Below are 20656 nucleotides of genomic sequence, written 5' to 3'. Positions count from 1 at the left end.
CCAAATGATGAAGAAGGTGGTGCTAGTACTCATCACCTCGGCCCAACATCGCAAGCCATACTTTCAGTGTCACCAGGTGGCAGTCAAGACGAACTACCCCACCAAACAAGTATTGCGAAAGCCTAAACTGGCAAAGAAGAGGTGACATGGTCTGTAGAACTTTCAGAGTTTGATCTCCAGTACAAACACTGTGGCCCCATCAAGACACAGTTCGTGGCAGACCTCTTGGCAGAATTCATTGGGAACGACCAAACCACCCCAGACTAGTGGAGCCTTTACATTGATGGTGTGTCCAACGTGAAGGGGAGTGGGGCGGGAATCATCCTCGAAGGCCCTCACAATGTCACTCTAGAGCAAGCCCTCAAGCTCAATTTCAAGGCCTCATACAATTAGGTTGAGTACGAGGCACTTATTGTGGGTCTAAAACTAGTAAAATAAATTTGGTTTAAGAAGCTACGATGCTACACAAGCTCATAGCTTGTCCAAGGACTTATTGCCAATAGATACCAGACCAAAGAAATAGAGCTACTTAAGTACTACCATATTGCCAAGAATCTCATTGACAATTTCAAATGCTTCGAGATGTACTACATACCCAGGGAGAGCAACACTAAAGCAGACCTGCTCTCCAAGTTGGCTAGCACCAAAAAGATCGGACACCTCAAGACTATCATCCAGGAGAAACTCCAAACTCCTACCATAGACATTGAAGAAGTTATGGTCGGAGAAGAGGAGGAACCATACTGGATGACTCCCTACAAGAATTTTTTAATTTGGGGGGTGTTGCCACGAGACGAGAATGAAGCCCGACACATTAAACGGAAGGCCAACTTCTACGTCATCCTTGATGGTGAGTTATTCAGAAGAAGGTTGACATCACCCTTGTTAAAGTGCCTGAACAGCCAACAAGCAGACTATGTCATGAGAGAACTTCATGAAGGCATCTGCGACCTTTACACCAGGGGACACTCCCTTGACACCAAAGTGGTGCGCATCAGTTACTATTGGCCGACACTCAGGGTTGACACCCTCGACTTCACCAAGAGATGAAACCGACGCCAAAAGTTTGCAAACGTGCCACGTACCTCTCCTAACAATCTGCACAGCCTGAGCTCCCTTTGGCCCTTCTCCATCTGGGGAATGGACATACTGGGACCACTCTCAAAAGCTCTAGAAGCAGTCAAATACTTACTAGTCGCTATCGACTACTTCACCAAGTGGATCAAGGAAAGACCACTACAAGAAATCACAGCCAACGAGGTAGAGAAGTTCACCTGGAAACACCTCATATGCAGGTATGGCCTCCTTTACGTCATTGTCACTGACAATGACACCTAATTCAAAGCTCAGACTTATTAAGACTTCCTGACGAGGCTAGGCATCAAGCACCTCGTCACCTCTATCAAGCATTGCCAGACCAATAGATAGGCAGAGGCAGCCAACAGAGTTATCCTCAAGGCCCTGCGTACTAGACTCAACAAGTCTAAGGGTCTATGGAAAGAGGAACTCCCCAGTATACTCTAGGCCTACCATTGTTCACCCTAGACAACCACTAATTAAACTCTTTATCGACTCACATATGGCATAGACGCCATGATCCTCGTTGAAGTTAGGGAACCACTAATGAAACTCTTTATCGACTCACATATGGCATAGACGCCATGATCCTCGTTGAAGTTAGGGAACCGTTGATAAAGAGGTTGTTTTTCCAAGAACAACAGAATGAAGAAAAAAGGGAACCAAAGGCTTGTCAAACCAAGGTCCGCCCTTGGTGAGCCTGGACAAAACCTGGGATGAACACATCACTGGTCCAAAGCTCAACAAACCTAAGGTTTACCGTTGGTGAGCCTTTCCATCACCAAGTTTCGCTTTTGCAAAAATCTAAGGTACACAAGGTCTACCCTTGACAAGCTCTTCCATTCCTAAACTTTATCTTTGTAAGAATACAAGTTTACTGGAACACAAAGGCCCAAGGTCCACCCTTCGCAAGCAAAAATCCAGGACGGACACGTGCCTAGTCGCACCTCCACAGGCTCAGCAAACCTAAGGTCCGCCCTTGGTGATTCTCGCTTCTCCAAAGGGTCGTAAAACCCAAGGTACACCCTTGGAGAGTCTCTCCAAAACCCAGGACGGACGCGTCATTGATCAGTCCAAAGGCTCGCAAAACCCAAGGTCCGCCCTTAGTGAGTCTCTCCAAAACCCAGGATGGATAATTCCCTGGTTGGTTCTCCAAAGGCTCACAAAACCTAAGATCTGCCCTTGGTGAGTTTCTCTAAAACCCAGGACGAACAATTCCTTGGTTGGTTCTCCAAAGGCTCACAAAACCCAAGGTCCGCCCTTGGTGAGTCTCGTTTCTCCAAAGGCTCATCAAACCCAAGATCCGCCCTTGGTGAGTCTCGCTTCTCCAAAGGCTTGTCAAGCCCAAGGTCAGTCCTTGGTGAGTCTCAATTCTCCAAAGGCTCGCAAAACCCAAGGTCCACCCTTGGTGAGTCTCTCCAAAACCTAAGATGGACAATTCCCTGGTTGGTTGTCCAAAGGCTCCCAAAACCTAAGGTCCACCCTTCATGAGTCTCGCTTCTCCAAAGGCTCGTAAAACCCAAGGTGCGCCCTTTGTGAGTCTTGCTTCTCCAAAGGCTCGTCAAACCCAAGGTCTACCCTTGGTGAGTCTCTATTCTCCAAAGGCTCGCAAAACCCAAGGCTTGCCTTTGGTTAGTCTTGCCAAAATCCAGGACGAACGCATCGCTGATCGTTTCTCTAAAGGCTCATCAAACTCAAGGTCTGCCCTTGGTGAATCTCTTTTCTCTAAAGGCTTGTCAAACCCAAGGTCCACCCTTGGTGAGCCTCTCTTTTGCTAAGTTTCGTCTCCACATGAACTGAAGGTATGCAAGGACTACCCTTGGCAATCTTTTCTATTCCTAACTTTTATCTATGTAAGAATACAAGTCTGTAGGAACATCAAAATCCCAAGGTCCGCCCTTGGTACAAAAACCCAAGGTTCACCATTGGTACACACTCTTACAAAACACAAGGCACCCCTTTGGTCAGCTCACTCCTTAAGGACCACGACGACCACAGTCAAAGGTCTAGGTTCCACAAGGAAAACTACCATTAGACTAGTCGGCAAGTCCTTCAACCAGGTGGAAGTCATACTAACTCCTTACAACCATCAGGGGAAAAGCTCCGCAAAGGACAAGGAAACACCACTAGATGAGTGATAAGACCTTCAATTAAATTGAAATCAAACCTAAGATGATTTCATGTCATCTACTTCTCTACTTCATTTCTTACATCACCAAGGTCTTACTTCCTATGCTATCAAAGATTTCACTCTCACCATGACGACTTACTCATACTACTATAAGTAACAGAGCATTGCATAGACAAAGGCAACATACATAACATACACACAGTGCAAAATTCGTCAACAAAGGAAAGGATAGGCATTATCAAGGAAAAATAAGAATTTTCATAATTACAAAGCCTTTGCGGCCAAAATCCAAATACAGAAGAAAAACAAAGAAAAGGTTGCCTAAACATTGGCATCATCGCCTTGCTCCTCAGCATCCTGCTCCTCATCAGCCTCCTCCTCAGCAGCCACATCTTCCTCGTCAAGCAGAACATCGTCTATCACGTCCTTGAAAGGGTCAAAGAAACCCAAGTCAAGGTTCTTGGCAAAGAACTCGGCCCGTCTGACGGCCTTGTTAAAGCCCTTTTCATGTTGCTCCACAACCTCCTTCTTGTACATTAGCAGCTTCTCTTCAAGTTCCTTGTTGGCCTCCATCTCCCTAGCCGCCCACAGCTTGGACTCTGACTCCTTGAGTCAGACCTCGAGGTCTACGACCACCTTGGCAAGCTCGTCCTTCTTCGCCGTAATGCTTTCCACCTTGCTAGCCAAGTCATCTTTCTCTTTCTGCAAGTCCTTGTAAGGCTTAAACAACTCATCACTGTTCAACCTAGTGAGCAAACACTTGGCCAAAACTCTGCCAACCTTGGAAGACAATTGGTGGTTTGACTTCACAGCTTCAGCAAAGACGACAGTGGCATTGGCTACCTTAGGGCAGTCCACTCTCCAGGCCATGTGAGTAGTAGCCCTTCATTTGACGACCTCCACCTCCAAGGAGGCCATTTTGCTTAGTGCCTCTTTGTGCCTTAGCCCATTTTCTTCAAGGATTTCCAAACTCCATTGAAGAAAGACCTTGGTTGAATCCATAGCATTATGGAACCCAACTGATCGGATGAAATTTTTGTCAAAGGCCGACACAAAGCCAACTTGGGTCTTCTGTTCAGGCTTGTACCCCATGCCCCACAGGGAATCAACATCGTTGGAGGTGTAGATATAGTCTAAGCGCTCGTGGTCTCCACACCAGCACTCAATAAGGGTACATCGACAGTGTACTAAGGAGCCACAACAGAATCGGCCAAAGCAGCTGGTGCATTAACTTCAGTAGCAGGAGTGACCTCCTGAACAGGCATAGCAGAATGAGTATGAGTACCAGTAATAGCAGCAGGAGCAAGATCCTTGACGGCCAATGACACCGAAGGTAGGCAAACCTTACAAACTCGAAGGATGACCCAAATCAGGCATAAACCATGTAGCCTACCTCAGGGCTCACAGTCTAAAAAGAGCCTTTGAATTTTTGCGGCCCGACGCCCCAGCAACGTCACCTTGCTTCCCCTTAGCTAAAATAGAGGAAGGAGCCCCAGGGCGACATCAGCAACACTAGAGCAAGGCTAACCTCAACAGCAAGTTGACCCCCTTCTCCAGCAACAAAAGCAACAACAAATGATGGCACAATCCCACCAGCAGGTTTGACCTTCTTCACAAGTGGCCTCCAAGGGAAGTCGCCCATAATACTTGCAAGACAAGTAACAACAACACTAGCAAGTGTTAGTTCAGACTAACACCTACCTTAGATACAAAAAAGGACAAGGTAAGACACTTTAGCGTCCAAGGCAATGAGGGGATCGCTTGCTGAGGGAAGAGACAGAATGGCCCGCGTGCCCAGCGAGTCTGGCAGTTGCTCCAAGATAGCCTTGTTGACCCTCTCCACAAAGGTTAACAGATCCTCGTCGAAAGACTTGAACCTGGTGGGGTCATACTGCCAGTAGAACAGGAAGCGAGGCTCCCCATCCCTATTGAACATCAGTGGCAAACAATCAGCCACGACATCAGTAGCCAGAACCCTGGAGAAATGGTCCTTGAAACGAAAAAAGATGTTCAAGTCAAACTCGAATAGCTTCTTGGACACGTTATTCAAGGAGACCTAACCAATCTTTCCCGTTAGCTTCATCTGGAAGAAACACAAGAACACCGACACACTAAGCCTAATGTTAAAGAAAGGACATAAGACCTCAAAGGCCCTCACCATGGCCCAACAACTATTGGGGTGAAGTTGAGAATGGGCCATGTTCAAGTGCTCAAGCAGAGCATACTAGAATGTGGTCAAGGGGAGAACTAGACCCAAGACCCCAAACAGACACCTATACATGAAAAAGAAGGGCGGACTACCCGACCCTGCCCTCAAGAAAAGGAAGTCATCACTCCCACAAGCTCAAACGACTATCTTGCATAAGCCCTAGGGCTTGCCAATTTTACTTGACGTTGTAGTGTAGCAACACTCGCTTCAGAGGTGATGAACGACTTGTTCTTCAAAACATTTTCCTTCACCCATTCAAAGCCAACAATGGCAAGGGAGACGATGTGACATCCCATTTTTCGTGAATTAAATTAAAAAGATTTTTCATTTAATATAAATAGAGTTTTAGAAAAAAAATGATGAGGCTTTTGTAACTAAATAAATAAGGAGAAATAACTTTATTAAAATAATGATTTGAAGGAAAATAAAAATGATATTTGATTTATTTATTTGATGGGAAATAAAATAAAGTATTTGTTTATAAAATAATAAAAAAAATAGAGTAAATAATAGACTAAGAGTACCTAGCTATAAATAGAGACATGCTAGGTCATTTTTCAGACTGACAGTAGTCTTTGCAGTTTCTCTTCCTCTCAGTTTCGTTTTCCCTTCTCGTCCTCCCAAAACCCTCTCTTTTTCCCGCAGACACTCAAACCTATCTCAGTAAAATGAAGATCTCAGAATCATTAACCGTTCGATTATTGTGAAATTTGATCACCAAGTTCACAACTCAGTTACGAATATTCAGACCGTTGGAATATACGAAAAAATGTCGGATCTGAGATAAAATCCCTTTGTGTTGTAGCTTTCTCTTTTCCCGCAGAGATCCAAAACATGTTCCTGTAAAAACACGATTTTGGACTTGTTAACCGTTGGATCATTGTTAAATTTCGATACCAGGTTCAAAATTCATTTCCGCATATCTTCACCGTTGGGATTTTCAAAATGATGTCTAGGAAGGGACAAAAACTCATTGCATGTAGACATGGAATGAAGGCTTCAATCTCTTCTCCTTCTCTCTAACTTTTGGAAACCTTATCAGAGCAACCAGAGAAAAAGCTTAAGGAATCTCAGAAAACTGTTAGAGATGTCGCTATCACTGTCAGAATACACACGTGAGCCCACTTAGAGGTAAGGGATGAGTTATTCACAATTGGGGAGTAGTAAAAACATGTGTATGGATCCTTAGAGTATCAATTGGAATGAGTTTTTGGGTTGTTTCTGTAAATTTTGATTCTATCTTTACAATTATAAATGTGAATTATATAATTATATATGTTTGATGAACCAATTGATGTTCCAATGAGAAATTGTTATGAAATTGATGTGTTCTTGTGTTGAGTGTAAACCTTAAAAATTGAGTTCTTTTTATTAACATGAATTATACTCTAAATATTATTCTTTTTAATGACTTATTTTATACAAATTATTTTCTTGTTCTGTATTTTCCAACGATGATGATCAACATGTTGTGTGTGTGTGTGTGTGTGTGTGTTGTAATACTAAAATAATAAATTAAAGAAAGTTGTAAGGTTAATGTCTAGTAGTAATTTCTTTTGATGTAATCTTAAATTTATTGTTGTAGAAACTCTTTTTGATTGAAAATAATGTAGTTTGATTTACTATATATATATATATATATATATGTTTTGTGTCATGCAATTATTATTACTATGTGATGTGTATATGAGTTATGAGACGTGATAAATTATTATAATGAGATTATAATATTGTTGTTGAGATCAAGTATAAGTGTAAAGTTAGACATGTGTTAATTTGTGAAATACACATGAACATGTGATGATGGATTGTGATATTATGAGATGTTAAATTGTGGTCATTAGATTTGGTTGTGAATAAGTGTGTGTTTAACACTTGATGTAATAGTACTTGTGTTGTGATCTATGAATTATATAATAACCCGACCAGTGTTTACCTTGAAAAAAATGTTTATGTGCAGTGTTAAAGGGAAAGTGTAGGTTTCCTAGTTAGGAACCAGTGTTAAATTGTAACACAATGTGATAAACACTTTTGAAACACGAGTGTTAGGTCATGAGTATTATATAATTCATGAGCAGTGTCTGCGTGCAAAAATTATTTTAGGGGTTGGACCTGAATCAGGAAGGTGAGACCCTAATGGATTCTTCGGAGTTTAGGCCTTGGGGTAAAGACACTCGGTTTGAGTGCTCCTTTAAGCCTATGTTGATCCCATATGGTTGGAGCATTCTCGCAAAATGGAGTTAACCTGACTGGTCATCTTATGATTTTACTTAGTGAGAGTGACCTGACATACCCATTGTGTGGTGTGACTTGTTATGTACTCCTAAGTGCCCCGGGGTGGTTTTTCACTGACATGGTATCACATTGCATATAGGCTTGAGTCTTAGTGTATCTGCTGCATAACGCTTGTGTATTTATTGATATTGATTGATTTAGTGATATTGTGTTTTGATCTTTGATTACGTGAATGATGTGAAAATGAATGAGACGTGTTGTGTTGTGATGTGATGTGATGTTACGTGACAAAGTGGTGGAATTAAGTGAGCAATGTTTAAGTAAGTTGTATCTCATTTACATGATATGTATATCTAGTTGTCTCGTTTCTCTCTATTAGTTAGGAATGTGATAACTCACTCCCCATGTGCTATTTGTGTTTGGATCTTGTTCGACGGCCGGCAAGTGCATCGGATCGCGCAAGTAGTATAAAACGGTAAGTGAATACCGAGTATCGAACTCTCGAGGAACTTGTTTTACTTGGTAAAGCTGTGGTTCAATAAATAAGTGTCTTGGGATGAAAGTTTGGTGTGTGGTATGGACACATATGTAAACTAAATTATTCAAAAGCAAATCACGTGAGTCGTGGTGTGTGAAGACAGATAGACAACGTGTTGGTCTTCCTACTGGGTGTCTGATGTTATTAAGGATGTTCTCTACCTAACAATGTTCATGTGTTCTATGTTGTCTCCTGGACTACTAAACCCCGATGTCTCATGCATGTTTAGTCTAATCCTAATCAAGCTTTGTCCTCAGATGTCTCTTGTTGGACTAAACTTAACTAGAACCGCATTAAGACATAACATAACAAAAACTAGGTTACCGTACCCCGATGTCTCGTGAAAATACAATAAGCTAGCCTTGTCCTATCAGGTTCTAAGGATCAAACCATTTCCCAATGTTGAGTGACCCTAACTAAGCATGCAGTTGCATGATCAAGGCAAAGACACACTAGAATTAAGTACTGATAGCACAGTGAACACATAAAACATCATTAGATAGATAAGAAAGTATTTACATCAAGTATCCCATAGGAAGAACCAACTGAGGATTTAGCTCTCCATAGCAGGGAAGCTTCCATTACAACAATGAGAAAAGAAGATGAAAGATAGAAGAAATACAAGTAGTAGGGATGTCTCCTCCACCTCTAGAAACCTCACAATGTTTCAAAATCTCATCCAAAGCTTTGTAAAATGGCTTTCTCGTCAAGCTCAGCTCTCTCTCAGTCTCTCCACAGCCAAAAACTCTCAAAAAACTCAACAACCCTTCCAAAATCGAGATTTCAACTTTAAATAGGCAATCCTGTTGGTGGGTGCGCGCTTGGCGGAAGATGAGCTCGCTTAGCGCGCGTAAGTGACTTTTGGCTTAGCACCAGTCTTCTTGCTTAGCCTAAGGGTTAAAGGCGGTGCGCTTAGCGAGTTCACACTCGCTCAGCGCCTCTGTACAGCTTATCCTTCTTCCAGATTCTTCTGTGCGCTTAGCCGGAGGATAGTGCGCTTAGCGAATGGCTCGCCCAACGCGTGGCGTGGCTCAACGAGTTCATAAATTCTTCACTTCACCAATCTTGCCCATTTTGCCTAAAATTGAAAAGGAATGATCATTAAATACACAAAATTGGGATATTGAGTACCTATTACTTAAATTAATAAAAAGTAATTACAATACTACCAAAAACAACTATAAATGGGAGGAGTCATATACAATTTACAACAATTTCTTACACAAAAGTTAGTCGTATTGACCAACTAACAAATCTTATGATGATCTCGAACTTTGTGTTCATGGGAGCAGATGGTTAGGTGAATGGCTATGAAGAACCTCATGCTAGAGGACACGGGAACACAATGCTTTGATAGGATATGACATTGGGATATAAGTTTCTATATTAATTGCATAAAGTCTTAGACGACCTTGTTTGAGCTTAGATGATTTTATTATTTATTTGGACAAGTTTTATTATGATGAGAAAAAAATGAATGTGAGCCTTTTACCCTTTTGAAAGGATTTTATTTAAATGTGGTTTAAGAAATTTTAATTAATTATAATTTCTTTTCCTTTTATTATTAGTACATATATGTATGGGGTAAAGGGTGTCTCAAACGATGTCGACCAAGCACTATGGCTATGCCACACACGGGGGGACATCCTAACATCCCCGCCACCATTGTTCCTTGGTCCCCTTGAAGTAGAAGGGGGAGAATCATAGTAATCGGAACAGACTCCCCGGTCGGGGAAGCAACAGAAGGTTGCACCCTCCCATAGAGGCAAGAAGCTCCTCCACCAACACGACACGAAACCCTCAACCTCTCTGAGGAAGAGGATTCACTGTCAGAAGCACCGTGGTGAGTGTCCTCCTAGGAGGAACCGCCGATGGATATCACCTCCCAATCCACCAAGGGTTGCTGAATCGAACCCCTAGAGTCACTTCCACCCATGCCAATGGTGGATTCAAAAAGAAATGAATACATTGTCAGAAAAAGAATGCCTTGAAGATTGAAGAGGATGAACGAACAGGAAATCACAAAATCGCGAGTACAAGAACAAAGAAGATTTAGAAGGGAAAGGCAAAAATTCAAAGTGACAGTGGTCATGAATCAAACGTCTATTCCATTTAAAGAGGAGGTGGACTCGTCAATAATGACGCAACCCCACTCACCCATGCACCACGTCTCTAGTATATGTCGACTCCATGAGTGACATGTATGCAAGAGTATTGCACGTGCACTGCACACGTTTGCAGCAAAAGACAAAACATAATGTTTTTCTTCAATGTACTCTCCAAAAGTCAAAAAGGGTAGAGTTGCCAAATACACAGACTTCCCTCACCTGACACGTCAGACCTCGCCTGCAAAACCAAAAGCATGTCCACCTCGGACAACTTGACAGAAGCAGCCCAAACAACACTTGTCCAGGCCTAGGGCTTGACAAGCATGATAGACCTGCAATTTTCACAACTGTCGAGGATACCACTCTCGACACTAGACAACATTTGTCCATGCTTAGGGGCTCGACAAATTCGTCACCCTTCTACTTGTTAATGTTAAGGCTACTACCCCGGACATCAGACAATTTCCTTTGACACTGGACAACCTCTTTTGCCCACAAGCTGGCTCAGAGCTTGAGGGGATTATGTACTGTCCAGGGTACTCAAAATGCATGTGGCATCCTACATGGCTATTCAAGATACACGTCAACCCTCCATGTCAGCCCTGGCATAGGAGCACAGACATTCAACCCTCAGTAGTCGGGCTCTCAACTAACAGTTTATCTCTAACCTCTTGATTATTTGAATATATTGTCAATTATCTACAAGCTACACATTATCTGTAAGGTACAATTATCTACTAGCAATTATCTCTAAGCTACATGTTATCTGTAACATTATCTATAAGTCACATTTATTTATTGACTATTATCTACAAACTAGTAATTATCTACAAGGGTTGTTACATCACCATAACAGCCCCTATCAACAAGGACCTATAGCTCTTTGTCCTTACTATAAGTATCAGGTTCCCTCGTATTCTCTCCATAAACACATACACACCTGCTCATATATGCATACATACTCACTCATTCATACTCTCCTAACTCACGTACTTACATGAGCGTCTGAGTCATTTGTTTTGCAAGTCCCTCTTTTTGTCCTCCTAACAAAGGTCACTCTCAGTTCATTGTGCGAAGTCCAGGAGCCCATCTAAGTCATGTCCACCCTAACGTGTGTCAACTTCTGATTGGTAAGTACACATTCTATAACAAACCTCTCTACCACCTATTGCTACACCAACATCATTAGGATATCAAAATTAAACATAGCAAAGAGATTGTTATAGATGCCAGCACGGGCCACAAATTGCGCTAGGAGAAGACAATTGTGGTTGCAACGAAGACTTTGAAAGAAGGGGGCAGAACTTGCCGTCATAGTTATAATAAACGATGAAGGTGAGGACGAGGTAGCGGGAGAGGGGAAAGAGGGGATGGTGTGGAAATTCTTCTTCCCCGAGGAGATTGAGGAGTATTCTCATATGCACAATGAAAATGCAACGATTCTGACACATTCATGGTGCTGCCAACGCTGAAGTAGCGGTCAAAGAGCTAGGTGGTATCAAACTCGTTTGTGGTGGTGTTAGTACTTCCACAATCAATGTGCAATGATAGATTTAGTTTTGGTAGAAAAGCATTGTAATATAGGATAACATATAAGATTCATGAAAAACCGATTCCCAGAACACCTAGAAAATTGAAAATAAGTTTAGAAGCAGAAATTTGTAAAATTGGATAGTAGTGTAATTTTAGACAAGATGACTTATCATAGGAATTTTTGCCTCTGTATATGGTTATCTTAGGATTATTTATTCTAAAACTATTGATTAATTTGATATATTATTGTTGAGATAGATTGCAAAACCTAATGATTTTTGTATGTTTTAAAATGTGGTATAATATATATATATATATATATATATATATATATATATATATATATATATATATATATATATATATATATATGTATATAATTGTTATTGTTGAATGACGAAACTGATAGAGTGTGAACTCCTGCAAATTATATTTGTGGTATGTGAATTTACATTCTGTTATATATATGAATATTGTTATTCTATCTATACGCACAGGGGTTTGGGTCCGGGGGTATCCGACCCTTGACAAATTGTTCGTTATGATCGTTAGATGGTTGTAATTACAACCATTATGCTGCCGGATATTTTGTGTGACAAGTGGTTTCTACCGCTTAAAAGGCCACAATTGGTTCCCTAAGAGTAGCACGTAGGCTTGAATCTTGTCTCTCTCTCTCTCTCTCTTGTTTGTTTAGATGTATGAGATTGTTGATGTACGTGGCATGAGGGCTAGACACGCGATGCAATGGCAAAAGTCAAGAGGATTGAATAGAGAGTAAGGAACCAATGGTTCTATTCCATCTACAAGAAGGTGAGATTATGTTGAGAAAGTGGATGATGGAAAGAGATACACTAGGATATAGTGGGAAGAGAGGTTCGAAGAACCTAGGGGAATTAACAAGTGATGACTACCCGACATTTTGTACACTCATTTGGCACGAGAAAATCAAAGGCTTCACTTTACTACTCCTGACAAGCTCTAAGACTATGCTTTTTAAGTTGGGAGCTTGGGGATTGGTGTACGTTGTATCCATATGTGGCGATCACTCCCGATTGTCATCCACATAAACATAAATGTAAAAGATCATCAAGACCTAGGAGGCTTTGCGGCAAAGGTAGGGCCCTACTATGTGACAAGTGTACTAGTTATGCACTTAGGATGTCAAAATTGTTGTTTTCTTAGAAATACCACACACAGTGTTTAAGTAGGTTTGTTTGATTGTTTGTTTGTAGTGTTTTAAGGAGCAGAGGACTCATCCCTACAACCAACAACTTTCAGGTATTGATGATGTTGAGGATGTCGATGCCCTTACGAGCTTAGTGTAGTTCATAGTAGGAGTGGGTATGGCCATGTGATGTAACACGTACTACATGTTATACATGTCATACCCTAGTACATTTTGTGCCAATAGAGTATTTGGATGTGACGCCCACTACTATAGACTACACTTTATCTTGCTATATTCTGTGGGGATTCACATCTCGTTCAAAGTTCCACTATTATGAAGATGTTTGCCTGTACTTGGACTGGAGGAACCTCGTCATGACTTGGAGTTCAAGTTGACTTCGGTGGGGTATGATAGACAAGGCAACGCTTTCAGCTACCATGTGGAGCCAGTGAGCATAATTGAAGTAACCGAGGATAGAGGAGACCATTCGGATAAGACGTTCGAGGAGATTAAGGAGAACAAAGAACTTTTGCGGCAACTAGAGCCTTTGTCTGAGGAGCAGTGTGACGATCCTCCTAGGACATCTCTTAGATAGTTCAGTACTTCTAGTATGGTAGTGGTCTGCTCTGGTCTTAGGTTTCTTTTACTGATTTTGATGTATTTTGAGGGATGGTTTCTTTGAGCGTATATATTTGGTTGTAGCAATCATGTGTAATTTATTTCGCTTACTTTCATACACTTATAGGATGTATTTGTATTTATTCTCCTACGACACTACTTATGTTACTTTGTTTATGTATGGGGACTAAGTTATTTTACATCCGCACTTATTTAATTTGATGTAAAGATTTATAGCTTTTCCAATGACACATTTATAAAAAAAAAAATATTTTACCAAGCTGAAAGTAGAAATTAAAATTAGTGACACATATTTTGAAAATAAATAAAATAAAAAGGGTTTTTCAAGAAATACCTTTGGACTAGAATTTGAGGTGTTACAATATTTCATGTTATTTATTAAAATTGTAAAAAGCTCCAATAATGGGAATATGAAATAACGATGCCACATCATCTAGTGTTATTGTTAGCTCTCCGATGGGCAAATGAAAGGTGTTCATCTCTGTGCAATCTCTCTACAAAAGCATGCATGAGTCCCTTGTCTATTGTTAGATAACTACATGTAGTCAACAAAAATAACCCAGATCCCTTGACCATATCTTGTTGCTGGTCATGTAGGGCAATTTTTAACTTCATAATATCTTTCTCGCATGTGATACTAACTTTAGGTCACCATGTTCGTACAAGTACATAAATAATTACTAAATAAGTTCCAATATAAAAATAAATCATTCAATAGTCGAAGAAATTTTAAATATTGAAACAAACTTAGTAGTTTACCATGTCATTCCATACTTCACAAGCCACATGATCGACATATGAGGTCAATAGTAATGTGTCCTCAGGGGCACCAGGAAACAGAACGGGTGGTTGTGGCTCCTGGTGCTCCGCATGCTACGCATGACCAACATTCTCTACAGGCTCCACTTGCGCAACAGGATCCAAAGGCTCTATCACTTGAGCTTCTACATGTCACCTTTGATTAGACATTTCTGTGTTATGTTGTTATGGTGTAGCTTTCTCCTAATTATGAACAAAAAAAAAATTATAGTCATCATAGGAAAAAAGCTTAACAACATAACTAACCACACAAAATCAAATTACGAAAAAAACTTAACTAATCTACTAAGAGCAAAGGGAAAAAAATAATAATATTGATGTTCAGGAAAGCCTATTATGGAATAGATTTGTGAATCAATTCACATTTTTGGAACCACTATTTTAGAACAGGTATTCCAAAATACTTGTTCCAAAATAGATGTTATGGATAGCTTTGCCACACTAGAAACCCATCACCACACCACAAACCAGAAAAACGAAATGAAAGGAGAAAACTTACATTCAGTGGTGTCGTGCAAAGGAAGAGGGGGAAAAAGGTGGCATGAAGGTGGAGAAGGAGGTCATTTAGGAGGTGGTTGTCGTTGTGCTTCTAGGGTGAAGGAGGTGTTAGAATGGGATGCACACAAATGAGATTGAAGGAGGTGCTAGGGTTGGGGAAGGGAGGTGCTCACTCACATAACTCATTAAGGGTACTTTGCTCTTTTCAAAATTTTTGGGAGGTGCAGATCACAATATGGATAATGTAGGAAACAAATGTCTTACCCGCTTTGTCCCTTTTTGACGGTTCCAACGCCCATTTCTCACCCCCTTAGGAAAGTTGAAACATTCGATTTGGATAAAAATGCCCCACATCCCTAACACCACTTTTTAGATTCCTTCCTCCCTTTCTCTTCTTCGTCCGGCGACGCCACTTACCTCTTCACTGCCACCAACCCCAACAAGGTCGGGATCAGGTACGAGCCAGTCCAACTTCACCATCATGTACCGCGAGTCCGCGACATCACAGAGAAAACCACACCTCACACAATGCTGAAATCGCTTCACCCCATTTCACAACGCTAAAATCACAATCGATGGTAATCACTAATCAGAGGTGCTCGTGGCTCGATCAAAATTTGGCGTCATGGCATTTCAAGCTTCTAGCTCTCAAGTCTCAAAAATCAAGAACCTCGAAGCCCTTTCACTGAAACTGAGGTGAAACCCAAATGTTAACTAGCTGCAATTTCACTGGAATTTCTCTTTTTCAATAACCCTTTGAACTCTTATGCAATTTGATATTACTCTCAGATGAGTGTCTCTGCAGCGTCACTGAATAGCATTGTGTCCTGTTTCTTTAGTGGCTCCTGCTGTTTTATTAAGCACACAGCAATGACCTACAAAATGTGTATCAATCGGCACAAAATAAGAGATATATTTTATTTTCGAAAGCAGATAAGAATTTCTGAAAACATACATGGAAATGCTTTAAAGTTTGATTCTGTCAAGTTTGATGCTAATAAAACTTACTATTTGTGTATCTTTTTTACTACATCATTTTGGTCAACATTATAGCATCTTTAACCATAAAATGGTTCATCCTATTGCTTCTTAGTTTGACACCTACTTTTCTAAACAGGATGATAGCTCAGCAGATCAAAGATTATCCCAGGAAAATGGGACTTTGAGTAAAGTAGATTCTCAACCTCCCTTTGCAGATCTCTTTGGTGATATCTTGGGTCCATTGGCTATTGAAGGCCCTCCCTGTAGCAGTGTCCACCCTCAGCCAAGCTCAAATTCAGGATTGGAAGGAACTGTAATTGAAGCCACAGCCATAGTACCTGCTGGAGAACTGGCCAATTCTGTGCAGGTACTACACATTGGTTTAATTTAAGTACCCAAATAAGTAATGAAGTCTTTTTCTTAACCTGATGTGCTAAGTGCTAATTGAATGCCACTGCAAAATTCCGTTTGAATATTGTTTTTTCTTATATTTCATACATCTTATATTTTGTTTACACACGATTATTATTGATGATGAACCACATTAGGAGTTTATGTGGCTGCTCTATTTGTTGAAATTCCTACCTTTGTGTTCCATGGTAAAAGCTGAAGAAAATTAAAACTATTTTTCTGAAAAATGTGGATATGGTTTTTAAAAAAATCCAAACGGTTTTTCTAAAAAATATGGATATGGATGTTATCACAAACCGAATATATTACAAAACAATGACATTCTGCAGAAAGCAAAATTGCAAACCGGCTCCAACACCAATAAGAAAGTTCCTGATGTTTTCACTAAGATTGTGCCGTCCTCCTCATTTCATAACTCCAACTGAGGTTTCTTTTTTTTTTTTTTTTTAACAAAGTGCATATTGTCTCTCCTAAAAATTCTCAAACTACACCTATCTAATTTGTTTTTCTCAAAGTACACTACTTTTACATGCCTAATGCCTAGTGGGAAGACGGATTTAGTGACCCCGACTTTCGTGCTTGAACTTTAAAAAAAATTAAAATATTATATTATATAATTATTTTTAATTGGTTTTAAAATTATTTATTTATTAAATTAATTTTTTAAGGGTTGATTAAATTAATTTTTTATTAAGAAAATGATATTATTAAATATAATTATTTTTGTTATATTATTTACTTAAGATACGTTTTGGTGAATATTTTTTTTTAAATCTGAATTTTGTGTAATAATATATTTATTTTATTAAAAAATTTAAATTTTTTAATATAATTAGTTTGTTTATGTCATAAGATTTAATTAAAAATAATAATATTTTTTGTTTAACAATTTATTTATAAAAGAACATTATACTGTATTATCAATAAAATACTTAAACAATCATATTTGATTAAGAAAAAACTTAAAATGAAAATATGTTAGGACAATTATTTCTGTTATGACTAAGTTGTCTGCAAATTTCATATTTTTTTTTTACTTTTCCGTTCATTTTCGTCTTTGTCTATCTCAGTAGAAATTACGAGTTGAAAGGGGACGACCCTTTGTAGTCCTCTTTCTCCTTGGATCAAGATCCCATTGATCTCCTTTATATTCTTGTCACATTGATTTGTGTGGCAGTAAACCGTGAGAACACAACAAATGTTTAACCTCATATTCACCACAATCACACTTTTGAGATTGTAACATTACTCTAAACCTTCCAGGTGGTCTGGGTGTTTGAAGTGGGGATTGGGTATCTGTTATAATAAAAGTGTGATTGTATCTGTCGAATTCATTTACAATGTGTGTATTAGATTCTTGTTGACCGTTATTCATTGCATCAGAGACGACTTCAGAATACTATGAGCCAGAGTTGATCATTGTCTGAGTTTGTCGACCTCTAATAGCAAAAAGTTGCGTGGTCTTGAAATATGTCTCCTCAACCAACGATGACACCGACAAATGTTGTGTTTTTGAACATGGAATTAACAGACTTAGACAAATTGGTAGTCATATGTCCCCAACGTTTCCCTTCATCGAAACATTGTACCCAATTTTGTTTGGGTAATTGATCTAATCATTCAGCTGTTGGCTTATTCACACGGATATCTCCAAGACGTCGCCAGTGCATTTTTTCCGTGTATGCATAACCTGTAAATATTAAATCAATCTATTACGTTATAAAATTTGATTGAAAGTAAAGTTTAACGAATAAATAAAATAGATTCTCACCAGTCAGCATGAGTGGTTTCTTTAAATGTTTGCAATTTGAGTTACCGCAAAGAAAATTTTGTGCAATCTGGTGCAGGCAAAAAAATGGGATGTGTCTTGAACCCATAAGTTACTTGGGTTGTTGTAGGCACTTATAATTGAGGGGTGTCTGTCTGAAATGAAAAAAAATGTTAATTTGCGAAGTAACATGTCTTCTTAAATTCTTTAGAAAAAAACCTCAAGCTGAAGTTGTCTCCCCTTCTACAATGGCGTAAGCAATCAGGAAGATATAGTTAGCTTCATCTTGTGTGGTAGCTATCAGCAGTGTGCTAGTATACTTTCTCTAAAGTCATGTATCATCTACTTGTACTATGAGTTTGCAATATACAAAGTCATTAATGCATGGACCAAATGACCAAAAGACACGTTTAAACATTTTTTTGCCCAGTACGATTTCTCCTTTCTCATACACTGATTTTGTTTTAGCAGTCCCGGGAACACAAGATTGGAAAGCTCCCAAAAGTTTTGGCAGGTTGGCATATGATTCTTTCTAGTTTTCATGAATCATCTCCAATGTTCTTTGCTTTGCTAACCTGTCTTCTTGTAGGATGGGGTATAATTCATGAACGTTTTGATCTCTGCAATCAACGTCTTGATGGAGAGGGTGGAGTTTGTTTTGACAATTGATTGGATGATCTGTGCTATGACATGTTTGTCGAGTTGCCGATGATCTTGTATGAGCATTGGCGCGAGACAAGTGTGATGATCTCTGATACTATTGATAATTAATTTGTTATGCCTCTTTGAATTGCATGCGCCTAAGCTCCATGTACAACCATTTTCATATAATTTACACACAAAGTTTAGCCTTCTCTAGTTAGAGTAAATTATTCTGCAATCAAAATGATTTTTGATGTTGTATTCTTTGACTGCTCGAAAATATTGTGCTTTTTCATCGAAGGTCATGTCAACCTCAAGTGCACCGGTTGGTGGTTGTACATTATGTTGTTGCTAAACAAAATGGTGTCGATCAATGTAGTGTGGTAGGTGGTAAAAGTTTAAGTCTATTGGACACCTAGGTTGGTGATATTGCAACGGATGTGACAGAGGTGTTGTTGGTCTGCCAAGACCCTCATCATCGCTTTGGTCATCGCTTTGGTGATTGATGTGATCAAAGGTCTGTTGATTCTCATCCTCACTAAAATCATCCATGTTTTCGTCATGAAATCGTATAATGGGATCTTCATTAGTGATGGGATGTTTATTTCGGTTTGATGTTTGTGTTTGTGGTTGGTGTGAAGGTGGCGTAAAGGGGGATGAATGATGATTTTGTTAGTCAAAGGAGGTTTATTGGAAATCAAAAAAAGAATCATTTTCAGATAATAGTTGTGTATATGAAATATAAATGTCAAAGGGGTCTTGTGTTTCAAGGTTGTTGTATGAAGATACTGGATTTTTGAGGTTTATGTTGTTGTATGATAATTGTTGTGGAGACAGTAGTTGTAGTTGTGGACATGAGAGTTGTGAAGACGATGGTTGTTGTTGAGGAATAAGGTCAGTAATAGCATAGAATTTGGCAGAATTCAATTGTGAATTGAGGAGAATTGTTTCCATCGCGCCTTTGAGATCGTCATTGTCGAGTAGTTGTGTTGAAATATAACGTGTTTGACCCTGATGAAATGAAATAGGGATACGAAATAACAATTGAGCAAATTTTTCAGTTGCTCGAGTAAGGAGACAGTTGTTAATTTTTTGAATGAATTGTGTAAACGTAATAGAACGACTGACGTAAATAAATATTGGGTTCGCACATGTGTAAACCGATCCATGAATTGGGTCGTTTGCAATGTGACCATTGTGGTAAATGATGGTCGTAAATTTTTTAGGTGGAGCCATGGTGGTGCTTGTCAAATGACATCAAACAAACCGGGTCAAGCTACAGTTTGGACTACAACAAGATATCCCTGTAGATCCCATGTCAATTTGGTGAAGTCGATCAAGATTCAGAGATGTCAATTTGGTCTGCATGTACTACAATTATTTGTTTCTCGTATAGTTGTTGCATGATTTGAAGTTGTTATTTTCAATTTACTTCAGTAATAATAGTCTACACATGCATAATTTCAAAGATGCGGAGCAATGTCGAACCTAACCCTCATATGCATCGACAACCCCATTAATGTGTGGTGTTGCACACTGTTCACTCACATGTGTACGTTTACCTCATTAACATGGTTCTGAACAATCAGCGTGACCTAAACATGCGATGTTGAACACTGCGGTCAACACTCATGATTCAATGGACAGTCTGTCATGTACATCAATGTGTGGGGTTGCAGACTATTCACTCACATGTGTACACTGTTCCGCAGTTGCACAGTATTCACTCACATGCACTGAATATCCTACCCATATATTATATCACCATTTGACAACATATCACACACAATAACTTTCTCATAAAACAAAACTCGATTTGTAACTCTCATAGGATTTCCACTTATATTAGACTTGAACTTTGACCACCTACCACACTACATTGATCGACACCATTTTGTT

General features: G+C 39.5%; 1 protein-coding gene and 1 long non-coding RNA gene across 2 annotated transcripts; both read left to right on the top strand.

Annotated features, from left to right (window-relative positions):
- The first annotated feature begins 582 nt into the window (after positions 1-582).
- Positions 583-1050, top strand: LOC113002343 (uncharacterized). Its single transcript, XM_026129452.1, has one exon. The coding sequence runs from the start codon at positions 583-585 to the stop codon at positions 1048-1050; it is 468 nt and encodes a 155-aa protein (XP_025985237.1).
- Positions 1051-14907: 13857 nt separating this feature from the next.
- LOC102663569 (uncharacterized) lies at positions 14908-18969 on the top strand. The gene is made up of 4 exons (XR_001387646.3): positions 14908-15651; positions 16073-16303; positions 18587-18629; positions 18705-18969. It is a non-coding gene; the product is annotated as an uncharacterized lncRNA (long non-coding RNA).
- The last annotated feature ends 1687 nt before the right edge of the window (positions 18970-20656 follow it).

Source organism: Glycine max, chromosome 1 (genome assembly GCF_000004515.6).
Source record: "Glycine max cultivar Williams 82 chromosome 1, Glycine_max_v4.0, whole genome shotgun sequence".
NCBI classification, from domain to species: domain Eukaryota; kingdom Viridiplantae; phylum Streptophyta; class Magnoliopsida; order Fabales; family Fabaceae; genus Glycine; species Glycine max.
This window is presented reverse-complemented; position numbering and strand designations above follow the sequence as displayed.

Excerpts from the sequence above, each read along its gene's own strand:
- LOC113002343 (XM_026129452.1), top strand. The coding sequence starts at position 583 with ATGTACTACATACCCAGGGAGAGCAACACTAAAGCAGACCTGCTCTCC.